Consider the following 16,678-nt stretch of genomic DNA (forward strand, 5'->3'; position numbering starts at 1 on the left):
TAGTACTGTTTACTCTGGTATATGATATAGAAGATTAAAGTGAATTACTTTCAGTATATTAATACAACAATGACATATATTAGCATTTTAAGGCAAAACAAACTTATTCTTTTCTGCTAACTTAGAATGTGCCAGTAATCAGTATAATACATTTTTGGGATCAGCTGATAGCCCTGTGTGCTCCACACCTATAATAATACTGTTTTATTACCTAGTAGATTAATTAGGAAATTAAATAGGAAATATTAATGGAGAAGAAAGGAGGAAGAAAAGTAAAATAATGAATAATCCATTGTCATTTGTCCTTAAACCCATTTCTATCAAGTTATCTCATTGTATATTAGGGAAACAGGAGTAAGTACATTTTTTTAGTCAAAGCCTGCAGTTGATCTTTAGCAGCAGTAGTAGTCCTGTTCTAACAAGAGGAAGGCGAGGACCAGAGTATGATTAATGTATGATTACATTAACATTTAGATTTTATTACATCTAAATATAATTAAGTAAATCTGATTAATATTATTTATCCCCTGCATTTAGCAATTCTCCCCTTCTGTAACATTTAACATTGTAATTTGATGGTAATGTTTGAAGGTGGTCTGGAAATCTTGTTGAAGACTTAAAGGTTTATTAGGTTATTTTATCACTGCAGTAGAATATTCAGCAATATAAGGAAGAGCATTATTATTCTAATGGGAGTTATAGTCCTAATTCATGTGAAGGATGATAGGTTAGTGAAAGCTCATTATAAATCAGTATCACCTTGAAGTTTCAAAAATAAAATTAAAAAATATACAACTATGATGGTTGTTAGATCTACATTGTATCAGCAGGTGGCAGTACTTGACCAACCTTGTCTGGGCTCAGACATTCAGCAGACAGTGGACTGGTTATTACTTGGAGGGGAGACGTCCAGGGAACACCAGGATTGTAGGCTAGAATGGGAAGCTAAAGGAACACCCCAGAAAAGGGCAATGTCAGTCCACTTTCATATTGCTAGAAGAAGATTACATGGGCGTGATTAGTAAATTACCAGGAGTCAAGCTTGACTCAGAAGGGATTACATGAATAATGAAATAGTCATTGAACAATCATTCTCCCTTAATTAAAAATTAATTATTCTAAAAATAAACTGAATTTTGATTCTAAAATAAAATACTTTCCACACATACACGAATTAAAAAATAATACTCTAGGCCACATAATATTCAGGGGAAAGACTATATATGCCATGACTTTTTCTTACCGTACAACTGAAGTTTTGTCATTATTTTATACCCTTATAGATGTTCATGAAACCGTTAACAAAAACCCATCTTCTACAAGTGTTTTGCAGACTATCTCCCCTTTGGTAAGCATCTTCCAGTTTAATATGATGTTACATATCATAAATACGCAACAAGCAAACTATATTGAAACTTAAACATTCACTTGTGAGTTTCCAGAAGCATACAGCTTACCATTGTTAGAATTAGAGTGAAGAATTATTTAGTTCTCAATTTAATCCACCACAATTTATCTCCTGTAATGCCTGGGCATGTTGTAAACGTCATGTTATAGTATCCTGATACCTATTATATTATAATTATATTATATTATATTAATTCACCTTTAAAATGTGAATCATGAGATTTGCTGAGAATATAGTAATAGAGGCAGATAAACTATTTCTGGGTAATCTTCCTTTTTGTGCATATGTGTCTAGAGGTTTCACGTTAAAGCCTTCCTTTCAGGTATTTTACTGACCTCCTTATTCTTTACAACAGATCTTGCCCAGTGGGTGCCCCCTATTCTGTGGATTTTAAATGGGATCTGAATAAGAAGCAGACTGTTAAAGGGTCTTCCCCATTACTTTGCTCTGGATTCTCCCATCCAAAGCAGCTTTTCCCTATTTGATTTATTGGAGTGTAATATGGAGTTAATGTCTTAAAGAACTATACAAAAGGGAACCAGTAGTTTTACTTTCTGCCTTTATGTCCCAAGTCAAGATCTGAGCATCTTTTGCAAAGCTTCTGAGATTGTTTTATTATCTGACAGCTTTATATCTTGCTTTTCCTCCAATTGCTCAAGGCAGCTTAGAAGGGGATCTCCCCTTATTTGATCCTCACAGCAGCAACCCCGGGGGGTAGGTTGCTCTGAGAGTGAGTGACTGGTCCAAAGTCATCCTTTGAGTTTCCATGGCTAAGAGTGGAATTGAACCAGGAACTTCTCAGCCCTAAGCCAATACTTTAGGTAAAAAGCCATTTTACCACCGGCTTTCTACTTGTTGAGAATGTTATTTGGGGCTCAGATGTGAATAGGGAAGAGGGTGGCTATAAATCTAAATAAAATATTCTACATTCAAAACATTTATCCCTTCCCTTTTTTAATATGCATGCAAAATAGATGCATATCCTTCTAGGACATCTTTCTTTTGTGGATCCCATTAGAAAAAAAGTTTGATTTGCAAGCCTACAGTAAGTTATACCTTCTACATCAAGTACTTTATCTTTGGGTAGTCTACTCTACAGAACGCAGACTGAAATTCACACCAGGAAGGAGGCTATGCAGGATTACTACGCAATTCACACTATGATGTCCTGTGAAGTAGTTGCTTAGGGCAGTACAGCAGTCCAGATTTGAAGGGAGAAAGGTGATACAGGGCATGCATGGACATGCATGTGGCACTTGCCAACACCTCCTTAAAGCAAATGTGTTGTTCTAAAGGAACTGACGACTGCAACTATGTGAGAACCCCAAATCATCTTTTCTCCTTCAAGTGGGAACCCCATGTAGACCTAGTGTTGAAAAATAGAACAAATACTATTTGTTCTGTTTTTCTACTTGTTCATTTCTCTCACTGACTCTTAACTCCCTAAGTTTTCAATATCCAGATTCCAGTTAGAAGGAACAATAGAGAGGAAAGAAATTGTAGTTCAGTGTCATTAAGTATGTGCAAGTTTGTTCCATGTGCTATGTGTTTAATCCCAGAGTCACTGTTTATATGGAGAGGAATTAGGGTATCAAAAAGAAAAAACAGCAATCCATATGAAATTAGGTTGTCTGTACTCACTGTGTGGGAGACAAGGGTAATTATTATTATGACAAGAGCCAGAGACCAGTACAAGGTGCATAGTTTATTACAAAAGTAATAACTGAATGGGAACATCAGCAGTTTAGTTGGCAACTGAGATAAGGGCTGTGTGGAAGGAAGAGGGGGAGAACAAAATTATTTCCTAATGTGGGGGGAACCCCACGTGTACATACAGTGGGGCAAAAAAGTATTTAGTCAGCCACCAATTGTGCAAGTTCTCCCACTTAAAAAGATGAGAGAGGCCTGTAATTTTCATCATAGGTATACCTCAACTATGAGAGACAAAATGGGGGAAAAAATCCAGAAAATCACATTGTCTGATTTTTAAAGAATTTATTTGCAAATCATGGTGGAAAATAAGTATTTGGTCACCTACAAACAAGCAAGATGTCTGGCTCTCACAGACCTGTAACTACTTCTTTAAGAGGCTCCTCTGTCCTCCACTCGTTACCTGTAGTAATGGCACCTGTTTGACCTTGTTATCAGTATAAAAGACACCTGTCCACAACCTCAAACAGTCACACTCCAAACTCCACTATTGTTTGTTGTTTAGTCGTTAAGTCGTGTCCGACTCTTTGTGACCCCATGAACCATATTGCGCCAGGCCTTCCTGTCCTTCACTGCCTCCCTGAGTTTGCTCAGTTTCATGCTCATTGCTTCAGTGATGCTATCTAACCATCTCATCCTCTGCCGTCCTCTTCTCCTTTTGCCTTCAATCTTTCCCAGCATCAGGGTCTTCTCCAAAGAGATCTCTCTTCGCATTAGGTGACCAAAGTATCTGAGCTTGAGCTTCATTATCGATCCTTCCAATGAGCAATCAGGGTTGAACTCCACTATGGCCAAGACCAAAGAGTTGTCGAAGGACACCAGAAACAAAATTGTAGACCTGCACCAGGCTGGGAAGACTGAATCTGCAATAGGCAAGCAGCTTGGTGTGAAGAAATCAACTGTGGGAGCAATCATTAGAAAATGGAAGACATACAAGACCACTGATAATCTCCCTCGATCTGGGGCTCCACGCAAGATCTCACCCCGTGGGGTCAAAATGATCACAAGAATGGTGAGCAAAAATCTCAGAACCACACGGGGGGACCTAGTGAATGATCTGCAGAGAGCTGGGACCAAAGTAACAAAGGCTACCATCAGTAACACACTACACCGCCAGGGACTCAAATCCTGCAGTGCCAGACTGTCCCCCTGCTTAAGCCAGTACATGTCCGGGCCCGTCTGAAGTTTGCTAGAGAGCATTTGGATGATCCAGAAGAGGATTGGGAGAATGCCATATGGTCAGATGAAACCAAAGTAGAACGTTTTGGTCTAAACTCAACTCGTTGTGTTTGGAGGAGAGAGAATGCTGAGTTGCATCCAAAGAACACCATACCTACTGTGAAGCATGGGGGTGGAAACATCATGCTTTGGGGCTGTTTTTCTGCAAAGGGACCAGGACAACTGATCTGTGTAAAGGAAAGAATGAATGGGGCCATGTATCGTGAGATTTTGAGTGAACACCTCCTTCCATCAGCAAGGGCATTGAAGATGAAACGTGGCTGGGTCTTTCAGCATGACAATGATCCCAAACACACCGCCCGGGCAACAAAGGAGTGGCTTCGTAAGAAGCAGTTCAAGGTCCTGGAGTGGTCTAGCCAGTCTCCAGATCTCAACCCCATGGAAAACCTTTGGAGGGAGTTGAAAGTCCGTGTTGCCCAGAGACAGCCCCAAAACATCACTGCTCTAGAGGAGATCTGCATGGAGGAATGGGCCAAAATACCAGCAACAGTATGTGAAACCTTGTGAAGACTTACAGAAAACGTTTGACCTCTGTCATTGCCAACAGAGGATATATAACAAAGTATTGAGATGAACTTTTGATATTGACCAAATAGTTATTTTCCACCATGATTTGCAAATAAATTCTTTAAAAATCAGACAGTGTGATTTTCTGGATTTTTTTCCCCCATTTTGTCTCTCATAGTTGAGGTATACCTATGATGAAAATTACAGGCCTCTCTCATCTTCTTAAATGGGAGAACTTGCACAATTGGTGGCTGACTAAATACTTTTTTGCCCCACTGTAGTTAACCACTGTAACATGAGGGAGGCAAGAAACAGATAAGAGTGAAAAAGTTAGAAGAGGTGAATTATAAATATTATCTGCTCCAATATGAATGCTGGTAGATTTTCTGTCAACTTCCTGCTTGGGAATAGGAGATCAAATTTGGGAGTAGGCAATCTGGATCCCTTGAGTTATTTGCAATGAAAGACGGAGTGCTTGAATCTTGCAGGTTTATTTGTGCAATATGAGCCTTTCTACAGAAATACTCTGAAGGGGAACATATACTTTGCCAAACTCTATATTGTTGGAGTACTGACTACAATACAGTATTAAATAGTAAGGATGTGGGTGACAGCTGATGAGGAGAAAATTGAGCAAAAACTGAAACCTCTGTTTTAGAATTCCCTTTAACATTTTGTTACAAGCAGGCGGGTTTGCCCCTAAACCAAAGAATGGGAATAGGCATATAAAAGTTAGAAAGCCTGGCCCATAGTTTTTACTTGATGTACCTTATCTAGACAGAGTTTCTACCCATGCTGCTAGTGGTATAATTAAAATGGACTAAGCTCCAAGTAACATTAGCATTTGGGAATAGAGAATAAGGTAAGACTAAAACTATATTGATATTATTAAAATAAAACAAATTTTTAGTCTTTTCCTTATATCACAGATAGACATTCAACATTTGAAATAAATCTGTATTGAACCTGCAGCTGGACTGCAGATTTCCTACATTTTCTTTATCTCCTACCAATATTAGTGGGTAGATAGCTTTATTAATTTGGGTTGTAATCTTATGTTTATTTATCTGGAATAAATTCAACTGGACTCAAATGAAGTTGCATAGAATTATACTATGCCTCACCTCCCAATTTCTGTTGATCACTACTTTTCCTAAGATTGTCCTTTCTATGTTTTGGTGTATTTTACTATTTCTACTATTTTGTTTTGGTGTATTTTACTATTTCTACTACTAGCAAATATGTTATCCATATTAACTTAGGTATAAATAGTTGCAAATGGCGTATAGGTAATGGGATTGCCATTACTATTTTGTGTGTGTTGATACTAATGCATCTTATTTAATGTTTGTTTTTCATTCTTACAGGTCACATCTCCCTCATACATGGACATAATGCCTCACATGCAAAGGTATAGGAGCATATTGGATGCCACCCATAACCTAAAGCAAAGAAGATACTGACTTGGCCCTAATAAAGGTTGTTGAACTGAGATTTATTTAGTATACTCTCAGTTGCTATATTTGTAACTTATAATTATTTGCAACGTGCCTTAAATGCTATTTTTTAAAAAAAGCCTTCAAAATAAAGATGTAACACAAGTATTGACTGCTTGTTACCTAGTTTACATTTAGGGCAAAAATTATTTTACATATGCACTTTACTGTAAAATGTATTGTATTTTTTAAAAAATGGAAATACCTCAATTTTAAATGAGTGGTAATGTTTGTAACTTTACTGTAAATTTTAATTAAAAGGAAAAGAAATTATTTTGCTACTGATTAAAATTATGTATGAGTTCATCTCCTAACTTTATGGTTTTCATTAAGCACTAATAAATTTCTGCTACATTTTCAAAAGATGTGTTGTAGAAAATGAACCTCTATCATCTACAAACTCACAAGTTTAATAATTTCTTTCCCATTTTGATTGCTCTAGTCCTAACTACAGAAGTGATGTAAACATAAATTCTTCCATGCCTGCTGTACTTTGTCTTCTTACTTCATGTCCCATGAAAAACAGTAACATTACTGAATTAATAATCAGAAGACAATTTTACAATGATACTGTGACAGAGGACAATATCCTAACAATTCAAAATAATCCCCAATGTTTAATGACAAAACCTGATCCTATATCTTCAATTATTTTTTAAATATTAATGAAATTTAACAAAGATTTAAAAAAAGTGATGATACAATAAAAGGTATGTACAATAATGGCAAAAATAAAATAAAACTTTAAAAAAGATCAATGTAGTATTAATATACAGCTACCTCAGTTCTTTTAACATATTAAATTGAGACTACATAGAAACATACTGCTCCATAATCTCATTTCTGCAAAACAGGAACATTTCAAAAATTGACAAAGAATACATTTATTGAATCCATCGTTGACATAAAAAAATGTTTTCACCTAAGTTCTCATAGCCAAACTTCAGGCTCAACAGAGCTTTAGTTCTTCATAACATCAAATTCCTTATTTTGGGAATATGATTCTACTTCATAATTACATTTTTAATTTAAAAACAGTCTTCCCTCAAAGTTGTATTAACATATGTAATGACTTGAAACCAAATTGTTCTTTAAATATTCTTTGAGGAGTCCAATAAACACAAAATAAGATTTTCTGTTGAATAAACTTAATATCTTTAGTCAGTGTTCAAGATTTAAGAGTTCCTTTCCACATGCTTTTTTGATATACAGATACATTCTTGTACATTAATATATGTATCATAATATTTCAAGAATTATCTCAAAACTCATGCCCACAAAATGAAAACTTTATAGTAACCTTTTCAGTCTGTACGAATATCTTAAAAATAATTATGGTTAGGGATCAGTTTCTGTATATGGAATGAAATATAAAATCATGCTCACTTCAGACATCAAAAAGTGATGGATTTACAGTTGTGTGAAAAAGAAAGTACACCCTCTTTGAGTTCTATGGTTTTATGTATCAGGACATAATAAAAATAATCTGGTCCTTAGCAGTTCTCAAAAGTAGGTAAATACAACCTCAGATGAACAACAACACATGACATATTACACCATGTCATTTATTTTACAAAAAGAAAGCCAAAATGGAGAAGCCATGTATGAAAAACTAAGTATACCTTATGATTCAATAGCTTGTAGAACCACCTTTAGCAGCAATAACTTGAAGTAATAGTTTTCTGTATGCCTTTATCAGTCTCTCACATCGTTGTGGAGGAATTTTGGCCCACTCTTCTTTACAATGTTGCTTCAGTTCATTGAGGTTTGCGGGCATTTGTGTATGCACAGTTCTCAAGATCCCGCCATAGCATTTCAATCGGGTTGAGGTCTGGACTTTGACTGGGCCATTGCAACACCTTGATTCTTTTCTTTTTCAGCCATTCTGTTGTAGATTTGCTGGTGTGCTTGGGATCATTGTCCTGTTGCATGACCCAATGTCAGCTAAGCTTTAGCTGTCAGACAGATGGCCTCACACTTGACTCCAGAATACTTTGGTATACAGAGGAGTTCATGGTTGACTCAATGACTGCAAGGTGCCCAGGTCCTGTGGCTGCAAAACAAGCCCAAATCATCACCCCTCCACCACCGTGCTTGATGGTTGGTATGAGATGTTTGTGCTAATACACTGTTTGGTTTTTACCAAATGTGGCACTCTGCATTATGGCCAAACATCTCCACTTTGGTCTCATCTGTCCAAAGGACAGTGTTCCAGAAATCTTGTGATTTGTTCAGATACAACTTTGCAAACCTAAGCTGTGCTGCCATGTTCTTTTTAGAGAGAAGAGGCTTTCTCCTGGCAACCTTCCAAACAAACCATGCCTGTTCAGTCTTTTTCTAATTGTACTGTCATGAACTTTAACATTTCACATGCTAACGGAGGCCTGTAGAGTCTGAGATGTAACTCTTGGATTTTTTGCAATTTCTCTGAGCGTTGCACAGTCTGACCTTGGGGTGAATTTGCTGGGACATCCACTCCTGGGAAGATTGGCAACTGTCTTGAATGTTTTCCACTTGTGAAGAATCTTCCTCACTGTAGAATGATGGACTTTAAACTGTTCGGAAATGGCCTTATAACCCTTCCCAGATTGATGGGCAGCAACAATTGCTTTTCTAAGATCATTGCTGATGTCTTTACTCTTTGGCATTGTGTTAACACACACCTCAATACTTGAAACCAGCAAACTCCTAAAACTTCGGCTTTTATAGAGGTAGTCACACTTGCTGATGATCAATTGATCAAGGGCATTTGATTAGCAGCACTTGGCTGCTACTTAGCCTCTTCATACCTATGGAAGCAGTAAGGGTGTACTTAGTTTTCCACACATGGCTTCTGTATTTTGGCTTTCTTTTTGTAAAATAAATGACGACATGGTGTAATATGTCATGTGTTCATCTGAGGTTGTATTTACCTACTTTTGAGAACTGCTAAGGACCAGATGATTTTTATTATGTCCTGATACATAAAACCATAGAACTCAAAGTGGGTGTACTTTCTTTTTCACACGACTGTGCCCCCAAAGCATTTTACAGAAAACTACCCATTGTTTTTGCTCTTAAAGGTTCAATTCCAAAGTTCTCTTATCTGACTCAAGTAGATTCACCTACTGAGGGAAAGAATACTTTGCAATGAATTGACTATATTTCAAAGTACAATAAACAGATAATTAAAACAAACACAATCTTTTATTTCTTCCTGATACTCCAATTCCTTGATGAAAGTCAACTGAGCTTAATGTCTTATTCCTTTTTTAAAATTATCAATTCCAAAAAGTCATTATATAAATAACAGATGTAGATGTAGTACCTTTCTGTGATCAAAATATTGTATTGCTTCATGAAAGAACCACAGCTGAGCAGAGGATATTCCTTCTGGAGAAGATGATGGTCTGATTTTTGCTGATTTCGCTGGGTAGCATCTGGGACACCTTCCAACCTGTTTTGGAGAATCTCACAGCTCAATGGAGTACATTTTCAAGGTGCTGCAAGAAGGGGCAGGGATCAAGTCGCCTTTCCCACTTCCTGCAGTAGGAGTGCTCTGTCAGGAGGGTTCTGATTGTAGGAACTCTGGATCCAAGCCAATGTTCACTCTAGCAAAATGCAGGAAATGTGGAATTGGCAGGATGCATAATTACTCCCTGGATTCAGTTTATTTGTTATATTTGAGCATGCACACAAACTTCAGGATATTTCTGGGTTGCTGGCTTTCAGATTAATTAGCTTTTATCTTCATTGGGTTTGGTATGAATCTTGTTATATCACTGCATGTCTTTGTTACCTTCAAACAAAATTAAGTCAATATCCTTTAAGTGGGACTCTAGGAAGGTGACATTGTTCCATCTGCTGATTTGAAAATATTGTTATATTTCAAGGCTCGTAAATTACTGCTAATTTGCTGCTACTTTGGTTAAATCTTAATTCTATAGCACTTAGAATTTGAGGATTCATCTTGGGGAGAACTGAAGCTACTAGCTAAAGACAATTTGCCACCATAAAAGGCAATTGTGTTATTTGTCAGTACCTGGCTTTTACTATGATTACTTCAAAATAAAAAAGTTTTTCAAAAGGAGGTATAGCTAATGTGGTATTTAAGTGTAATAATTTACTGAACATTATAATATTTCAAAGAATTTTCTTCCTGTATCTTCAAAAACAAACGGGGTGGAATTTCTTTTAAGTTTTTAAGCAAAAGCTAGTCAACTATCAGAAGATGCTGTAATAATGATTATCCTACATTGGGAGAGGGTTGGATTGGATGATCTTTTGAATTCTGTGATTCTGTTAATATTTAGTCATGTTGAAAAGATGGGCCTTAATACTTTTGCTACTGTAAAATGTCATGGAAAGAAGAAGCCTCTGAGTCTACTTGTTTTCTTTTGAGGATAGGCATAGCATTTAACAAAACATAAAGCTGAGATGTCCTGGCACGCTGTGCATATATTTAGGCACCTTGTTTTGTAACACTTCATGAATTTTATTTGAACCGATGCATACAGGTGACAAACTCAATAGGAATTTTCAGTAAAGTTATTTATGTAAAGGATAAATAAAGAACCTTTAAGAACAGGTGTGGCTCAGAAACTACTCTGTAGGAGGCAGCCAATATGTCATTTTTCTTTTGCACTGGAGTTGGAATGTTAAAAACAGATCCATGCTTAATCAAGTATACATAAAATTATCATGACAATATGAGTGGATGCTTTATTTAAAAATTACCTTGATAAGTTTTCAATCACTTCTTGGCATTGCTCGAGTTATTTTGGGAAAAAATCTCACAACTCTGACAATAATGTGCTGTTTTGGGCATATTATGTAACAAAATGCTATTAAATGTATGATAGCAGTAAGAGTCAATCTTGAATGGGTGAATTGTAGTAAGCCAGGAGTGGGCAAGTTTTACTGGGCTAGCAATTACCTTCATCTTTCCCTCTCTCCCGCTCTCTCTGCTCTGCCAGACTGTTTGAAGTATCCCACACAATTATCTTCTAAACATTTTCTGGACTTTGGCTTGCCTACTATCATTTTGTAGTCCACTTGACCCAACTTTAGTAGTTCTCTGCTATCCCAATGGCATGCGCCAAAGTTGCAATGGAATGAAAGCACTGGTATAAGTACAATAAGCTACTATCAGTGCAGAAGGAAAACAAGTTGAAATTCTCTTTCCCTAATGCCACAACAGCAAGGTTATCTCTGACATACTGAAGCCTCAAATGTGTCATCACAATTACAGGTAATCCTTGTTTAATGACCACAGTGTGGACTGGCAACTCTGTTGCTAAGCAATGCAGTCGTTAAGCGAGACATTGTGTGACCAAAACAGACTTATGTCACTATTGCCCACAATCATTAAGCAAATCACCTGCAGTCATTAAGCAAGACCTCAAGTTACCGCGGCTTGCAATTTTACTGCCAGTTTTTCCATTGGCTGCTTGTCGGAAGCTGGCTGTGAAGTGTGCAAATGGCGATCACGTGACTGTGGTACACTGCATTGGTTGTAAACGCCCGACAACTGGAAAGCACTCAAATCTTGATCACATGATCACAGGGATGCTGCAACAGCCATAAGTGCGAGGACTGGTCATAAAGTCACTTTTTCAGTGCCGTCATAATTTTGAACAGGGCAGTCATTAAGCAAAGACTACCTGCTACTACTTTAGTAGTCAAGAAAGGGGTTATCTTTAGTTTTCCTCTCAGAGTTCTCTGCTTATGGTCTAAAAGCAGCTTCTATAACTCTTAAAAAATTATCATCTTCCTTTGGATATTATCCATTTATACCATCAACTGCCTTGCATGTTTGCTTCAGCCAGACTCCAATTACCTTTGACGTGCCTTCTGTCTATTATTTTCACAGCTAATGCCCTGAGGAATAAGGTCAGTAGAGTATTTCCTCCTTTTGAGGGTTTCTGGAACTACTACTTTGCCAGATCTGAAAATGGTACCTGTCTTTCTATGAGTGTTTAAACAAGGGTGAGAACACCCTCTGGCTTGGGTGGTAAGCTGTAGGTAGCAGAGTTCTTCTGCCTGATTACGGTCATTTCCTTGAGTCGCATTTGAAGTTCAGGACTGTGTAAATTCTCCCTTGCAATAACAGGTGTGGATTCACCTGCACTTCCTGCCAACACCCTCTATGTGCCTTTCCTTGCCCTTTCCTCTCCTAAAGAACGGGAACAACCAGTTGGAGAAGTGAACACACCCTCATAGTCTTCCTTACTCAGTGGTTGAGCTGGCAGCATTGTAGGGTCTGAGTGGGTGGATCTCATGTACTTGATCCATGCTTATTCATTTATTTATTTAATTTTACTTTGCTTGTAGGCTGCCCATACTGGCTAACAGTATCAACACAGAACAAAGCAACAATCTAAAACCCCAACTACAAATTAAAAAACACATTTTTAAAACTGAAAAATACAAATGTTGCACTATAATAATGGCAATGATTATTACACTACTATACTTGCTAGTGCTGCACTGAAAATTGCATTTTTAAAAAGAAATTACTTTTAAATATTTTGGTGAAATTCTTATGGATGGCATGCATAGTTCAGGCACATAGAAAACAGGGATCTTTCCATGGTCTGCAGTCTACCATGCTCAGTTAAATCTCATGGGGACACATTATGACATAATTCTTCTCAAAGGGCTTTTTCAGATCAGGAGTTACGACTTCTATAGTGGCTGTAAAGTGATGCATAACCAAAAGATATGAAGACGAAACAGTGCTCTCCCAGCATATGATAACAGAATACAATAAGCTCAGAACTACCATCAAAGAAAATGTAAGGTAGCTAAGAAAGCAGGAAAACGAACGAACAAACAGGAGACCTTTACTTGAGAAGATCATTAGGAAGAAATGACAAATTTTGTCAGACAATTGCTTAAAACTATTTCTATAAAATATAATGTTTCAGGGACAGCTAAAGATTAAGGAACACTCTTATCAGAAGTGCAATTTCATCCAAAACAGGCTGAATCTCAGTCCTCAAGTTGAGTTTCCTATTTATCAATAACATCTCCATCTTCTTTGGATTTAATTTCAACCTGTTCTGCCTCATTTCGCTGATTATCATTCAAGGGTACTGTTGATTACTTAGAACTGGATGATAAGGAAATATAGAGCTGAGTGATGTCATAGCCACTACAAAACTCCAAGTGACCTCCTTCAGGGGTTTCATGTAGATATTGAAACAATTTGGGGACGAGACAGAACCCTGGATAGATAAGTCTGAACCATAGGCATCCAGTACAAACTGCAGTGATATAAAAATGGCTAAATATTTGGTCAGAACCAAAACCCTAGCCTTTTGTGCTTGCATTGTAACGCTGCTTGTAATGTGTAAGTTGTGATTTGCATAATGATGCAACACATGCTTTGTCATTTCATCCCCTTGCCCCAGTGCAGAAGCCTATGACTAAAACCTTTGTAATACATTGCCTCTAAGACGCAATTCCACAAGACAGTTCAGAATAATTCCATTGGTCCATGGTATCAAAAGCCATTCCAGACAAAATAGCACAGTCAACTCTCCCCATTTAGTTTCCAGCATAGGCTATCCACCAATGTAACATCTGATGTTACTATTCCAATTGCAGCTCTTCTTCTGCTACTCTAGCCTAAACAAAGATAGTAATACTACTTGGATGGAATACATTTAATGAATTCATTTTTAATTTTTTGAAAGTTAAGAAAGATCACTCCCAAATATATTCAACCCTTAATGAATATTTTGAGAAAAATAGGTGACCTCTGGTGAGACCAGGATAGGGATGGTGCAACTCTACTAGATCTATTTGTTCTTTTGGCAGGATTCAATACCATCTATCATGATATGTAGACCATCTTTGTGGGCTGAAGTGGGGGAGCGCTATGTTATAGAAGTTCTCTTCCTTTCACCAGAATCAGTTCAGTTTGTGTTGGTAGAGGGGAAGAGATTGAGTCCTTGGTTTGTTGGGCCTCTCAGGGCCTGACGCTCTCCCCACTCTTATTTAATATCTACATGAGGCTGCTGGATGAGGTCATCTATTGGTATGGAGTCAGTTATTATTAATATGTTGATGATACCAGCTTTATAACTTGACCTTGGGCCATGCAAAGAGGCAATGCAAATGAGGTCCTGTCCCTGTCCCTGTCCCTGGGGATTATCAGAGTCTGGACAGGGAGAAACAAGCTCAGACTCAACTCTAGCAAGACTCAGTGACTATGGATTCAAGGACTTTCTGTTTCCAGGAATTTTCCAACTTTTGTTCTTGACAGGGTTTGTACTTCCCCAGTCTTAATTTGTGTGTAATTTGTGGCTCCTCTTAGACTCTCAGCAGTTGCTCAATGGGCCTGTGGATAGATTTCTGTAGCATGCCAATTATAACCAGACCAGATTAAAGAAACAAACACTGTGCAGACCTAAAGCTACTTTTATTAGAACTGCTATAATAAAGAATCTTGCAAGTCTGAATGGGCTTCCCTTCCTCCCTATTTTATCTTCATATGAATAAGGGGGGGGGGGGCTGTCTGAGGCATTTTCATAAACCACTTCTCTGAGTTCAAGTCTCATTTATCTGATTGTTGCTTTGGTGGTGGAACTTCCCTCTGTCTTTCAAGGCCATCCTCTTGATTCACTACATACCATTATTTTGCAAGCTGCACTGATTACTGTTGGCTTTTGCATGCAATTTAAGGTGCTGGTTGTCACCTATATAGCCTTTCGTGGCTTAAGACAGGATAGCTATGGGACTAATTCTTTCCAGTTGTTTCTGCCTGTCCAGGATCAGCTCACTCCATGTCCTATCAATAAAGAGTGTCAGAGACAGGCCTTCTCTGTGGCTGCTCCTGTATCTGGAATGTCAAATGTCATTCTTCCTAATGTCCACACAGCCCCAACCCTGTTGTGTCTTGAATAATAATAATAATAATTCCCAAAACATCTGGAGTACCACTTGAAGACCATCAGCATTGACTAAATCACCATCAGTCAATTCCAAAAGGCAGCTTTACTTGGAACAGTTTACATCCTGCATTGATACCTTTAACACCATCAAATAACTACATCTGCCTATCCTAGGTCCTTGGGTAGGACTCAATAGGTGGATAAAAATGCCAAATCCAGTCTAAACATCTGGCTGACTGTGTGACCAACAATAATAGATTAAATTTACATGCTGCCCAACTCCCAGTAGTTTACCTGACTATTTCAGCACCCCCTGTATAGAGAGCCGGGGAAGTGGCTTTGAAACAAATACTGTATTCAGAAACTGCAAACAAAGATGACAGAAACATTGCTTAAGTTCTGGGGTGCAAGGTAGTATTTGGAAGAGACTCAGACTGGCTCCTCCTTAGCTCACTGGGGTATAAAAGAGAGGGGAGGAGAAGTACAATCAGACTCGCAGGATTCTGTTATTATACCCTATCTCAGCAGTTTGCAAAGTGTGGTCTGGGGATCCCTGGGGGTCTCCAAGACTCTTTCAGGGGTGCCACAAAGTCAAATAAATATTTTAAAATTTCTCCATTTTAATTTCTAATATAGTAAATATCAATAGATATAACCCATATAAACCAAAGGTCTTTGGGGTCCTCCATCATTTTTAAGAATGCAAAGGAGTCCTGAGGCCAAAATGTTTAAGAACTGTTGCCCTATCTCAGTAAAGTTGAGTTCTAGTCTTCCTGTAGAGTGGATATTCTGGTCTGGTCTACCTCATAGTCCTGACCCCCTGGGGCAGGGGGATTGTGACCTTCCTCCCTGATGTGCATTTTATGCAATTATGTTGTTTCCCTAACGTAAATGCTAGTAGCCTCGAAGTTATTGGCTATGCTTGTTTTTTTTCTTTTCTTCCATGTTTTAACCTTCATTCTTCATAATCTGTATACTGCCTAGAGATGTTGTGATCGAGGCAATCAAATATATCAATCAAATGTGAAGGCTTTTTCTCATCTTTACAATGCCTTTCATATTATTATGTATGTCACTAGTGTTTTCCTTATTACTGAAATAAAATTATTATTACAGTATTATTTAGAAAACCTCCCGCTTTAAAAACAATTGAAAGGGCAGAACATAAATACCTAATACAAACGAGGTATAATGCAGTTCTAAGGGGAAGAAAGCTCCGTGCATCTAATGCGTCCTATTCCAAAGCAAGAGAGGCAAACCGCTTTTTCCGGCCTAGAGCCTTCCTCAGGGCTTCAGCCTCTTGTTACTCCGAGCCCGCTTGATGGGGGTGAGGTAGGCCACCCTCGGTGGAAGGCAAGGCTGGTGAATATAGCGCTAGAATTTTCCATCCCTCGCCTCTGCCTCCCCATTGAAGGGACGCAAACGGAACCTTCCTCCCC

At 37.9% G+C, this 16,678-nt stretch overlaps 1 protein-coding gene across 1 annotated transcript in view; it reads left to right on the forward strand.

Annotated features, from left to right (window-relative positions):
• Positions 1–6,642, forward strand: part of CEP126 (centrosomal protein 126) — a 30,789-nt gene extending 24,147 nt beyond the window's left edge. Inside the window, exons 11-12 of the mRNA XM_088140848.1 lie at positions 1,284–1,348; positions 6,232–6,642. Of these exons, the coding sequence (XP_087996974.1) occupies positions 1,284–1,348; positions 6,232–6,327 (161 nt within the window). The 3' untranslated portion in view covers positions 6,328–6,642. The remainder of the gene's footprint in view (positions 1–1,283; positions 1,349–6,231) is intronic.
• The last annotated feature ends 10,036 nt before the right edge of the window (positions 6,643–16,678 follow it).

Source organism: Python bivittatus, unplaced genomic scaffold, assembly GCF_059951505.1.
Source record: "Python bivittatus isolate LINGU-HERP-01145 unplaced genomic scaffold, Pbiv_v1 ctg000340_np1212, whole genome shotgun sequence".
In the NCBI taxonomy this organism is placed as follows: domain Eukaryota; kingdom Metazoa; phylum Chordata; class Lepidosauria; order Squamata; family Pythonidae; genus Python; species Python bivittatus.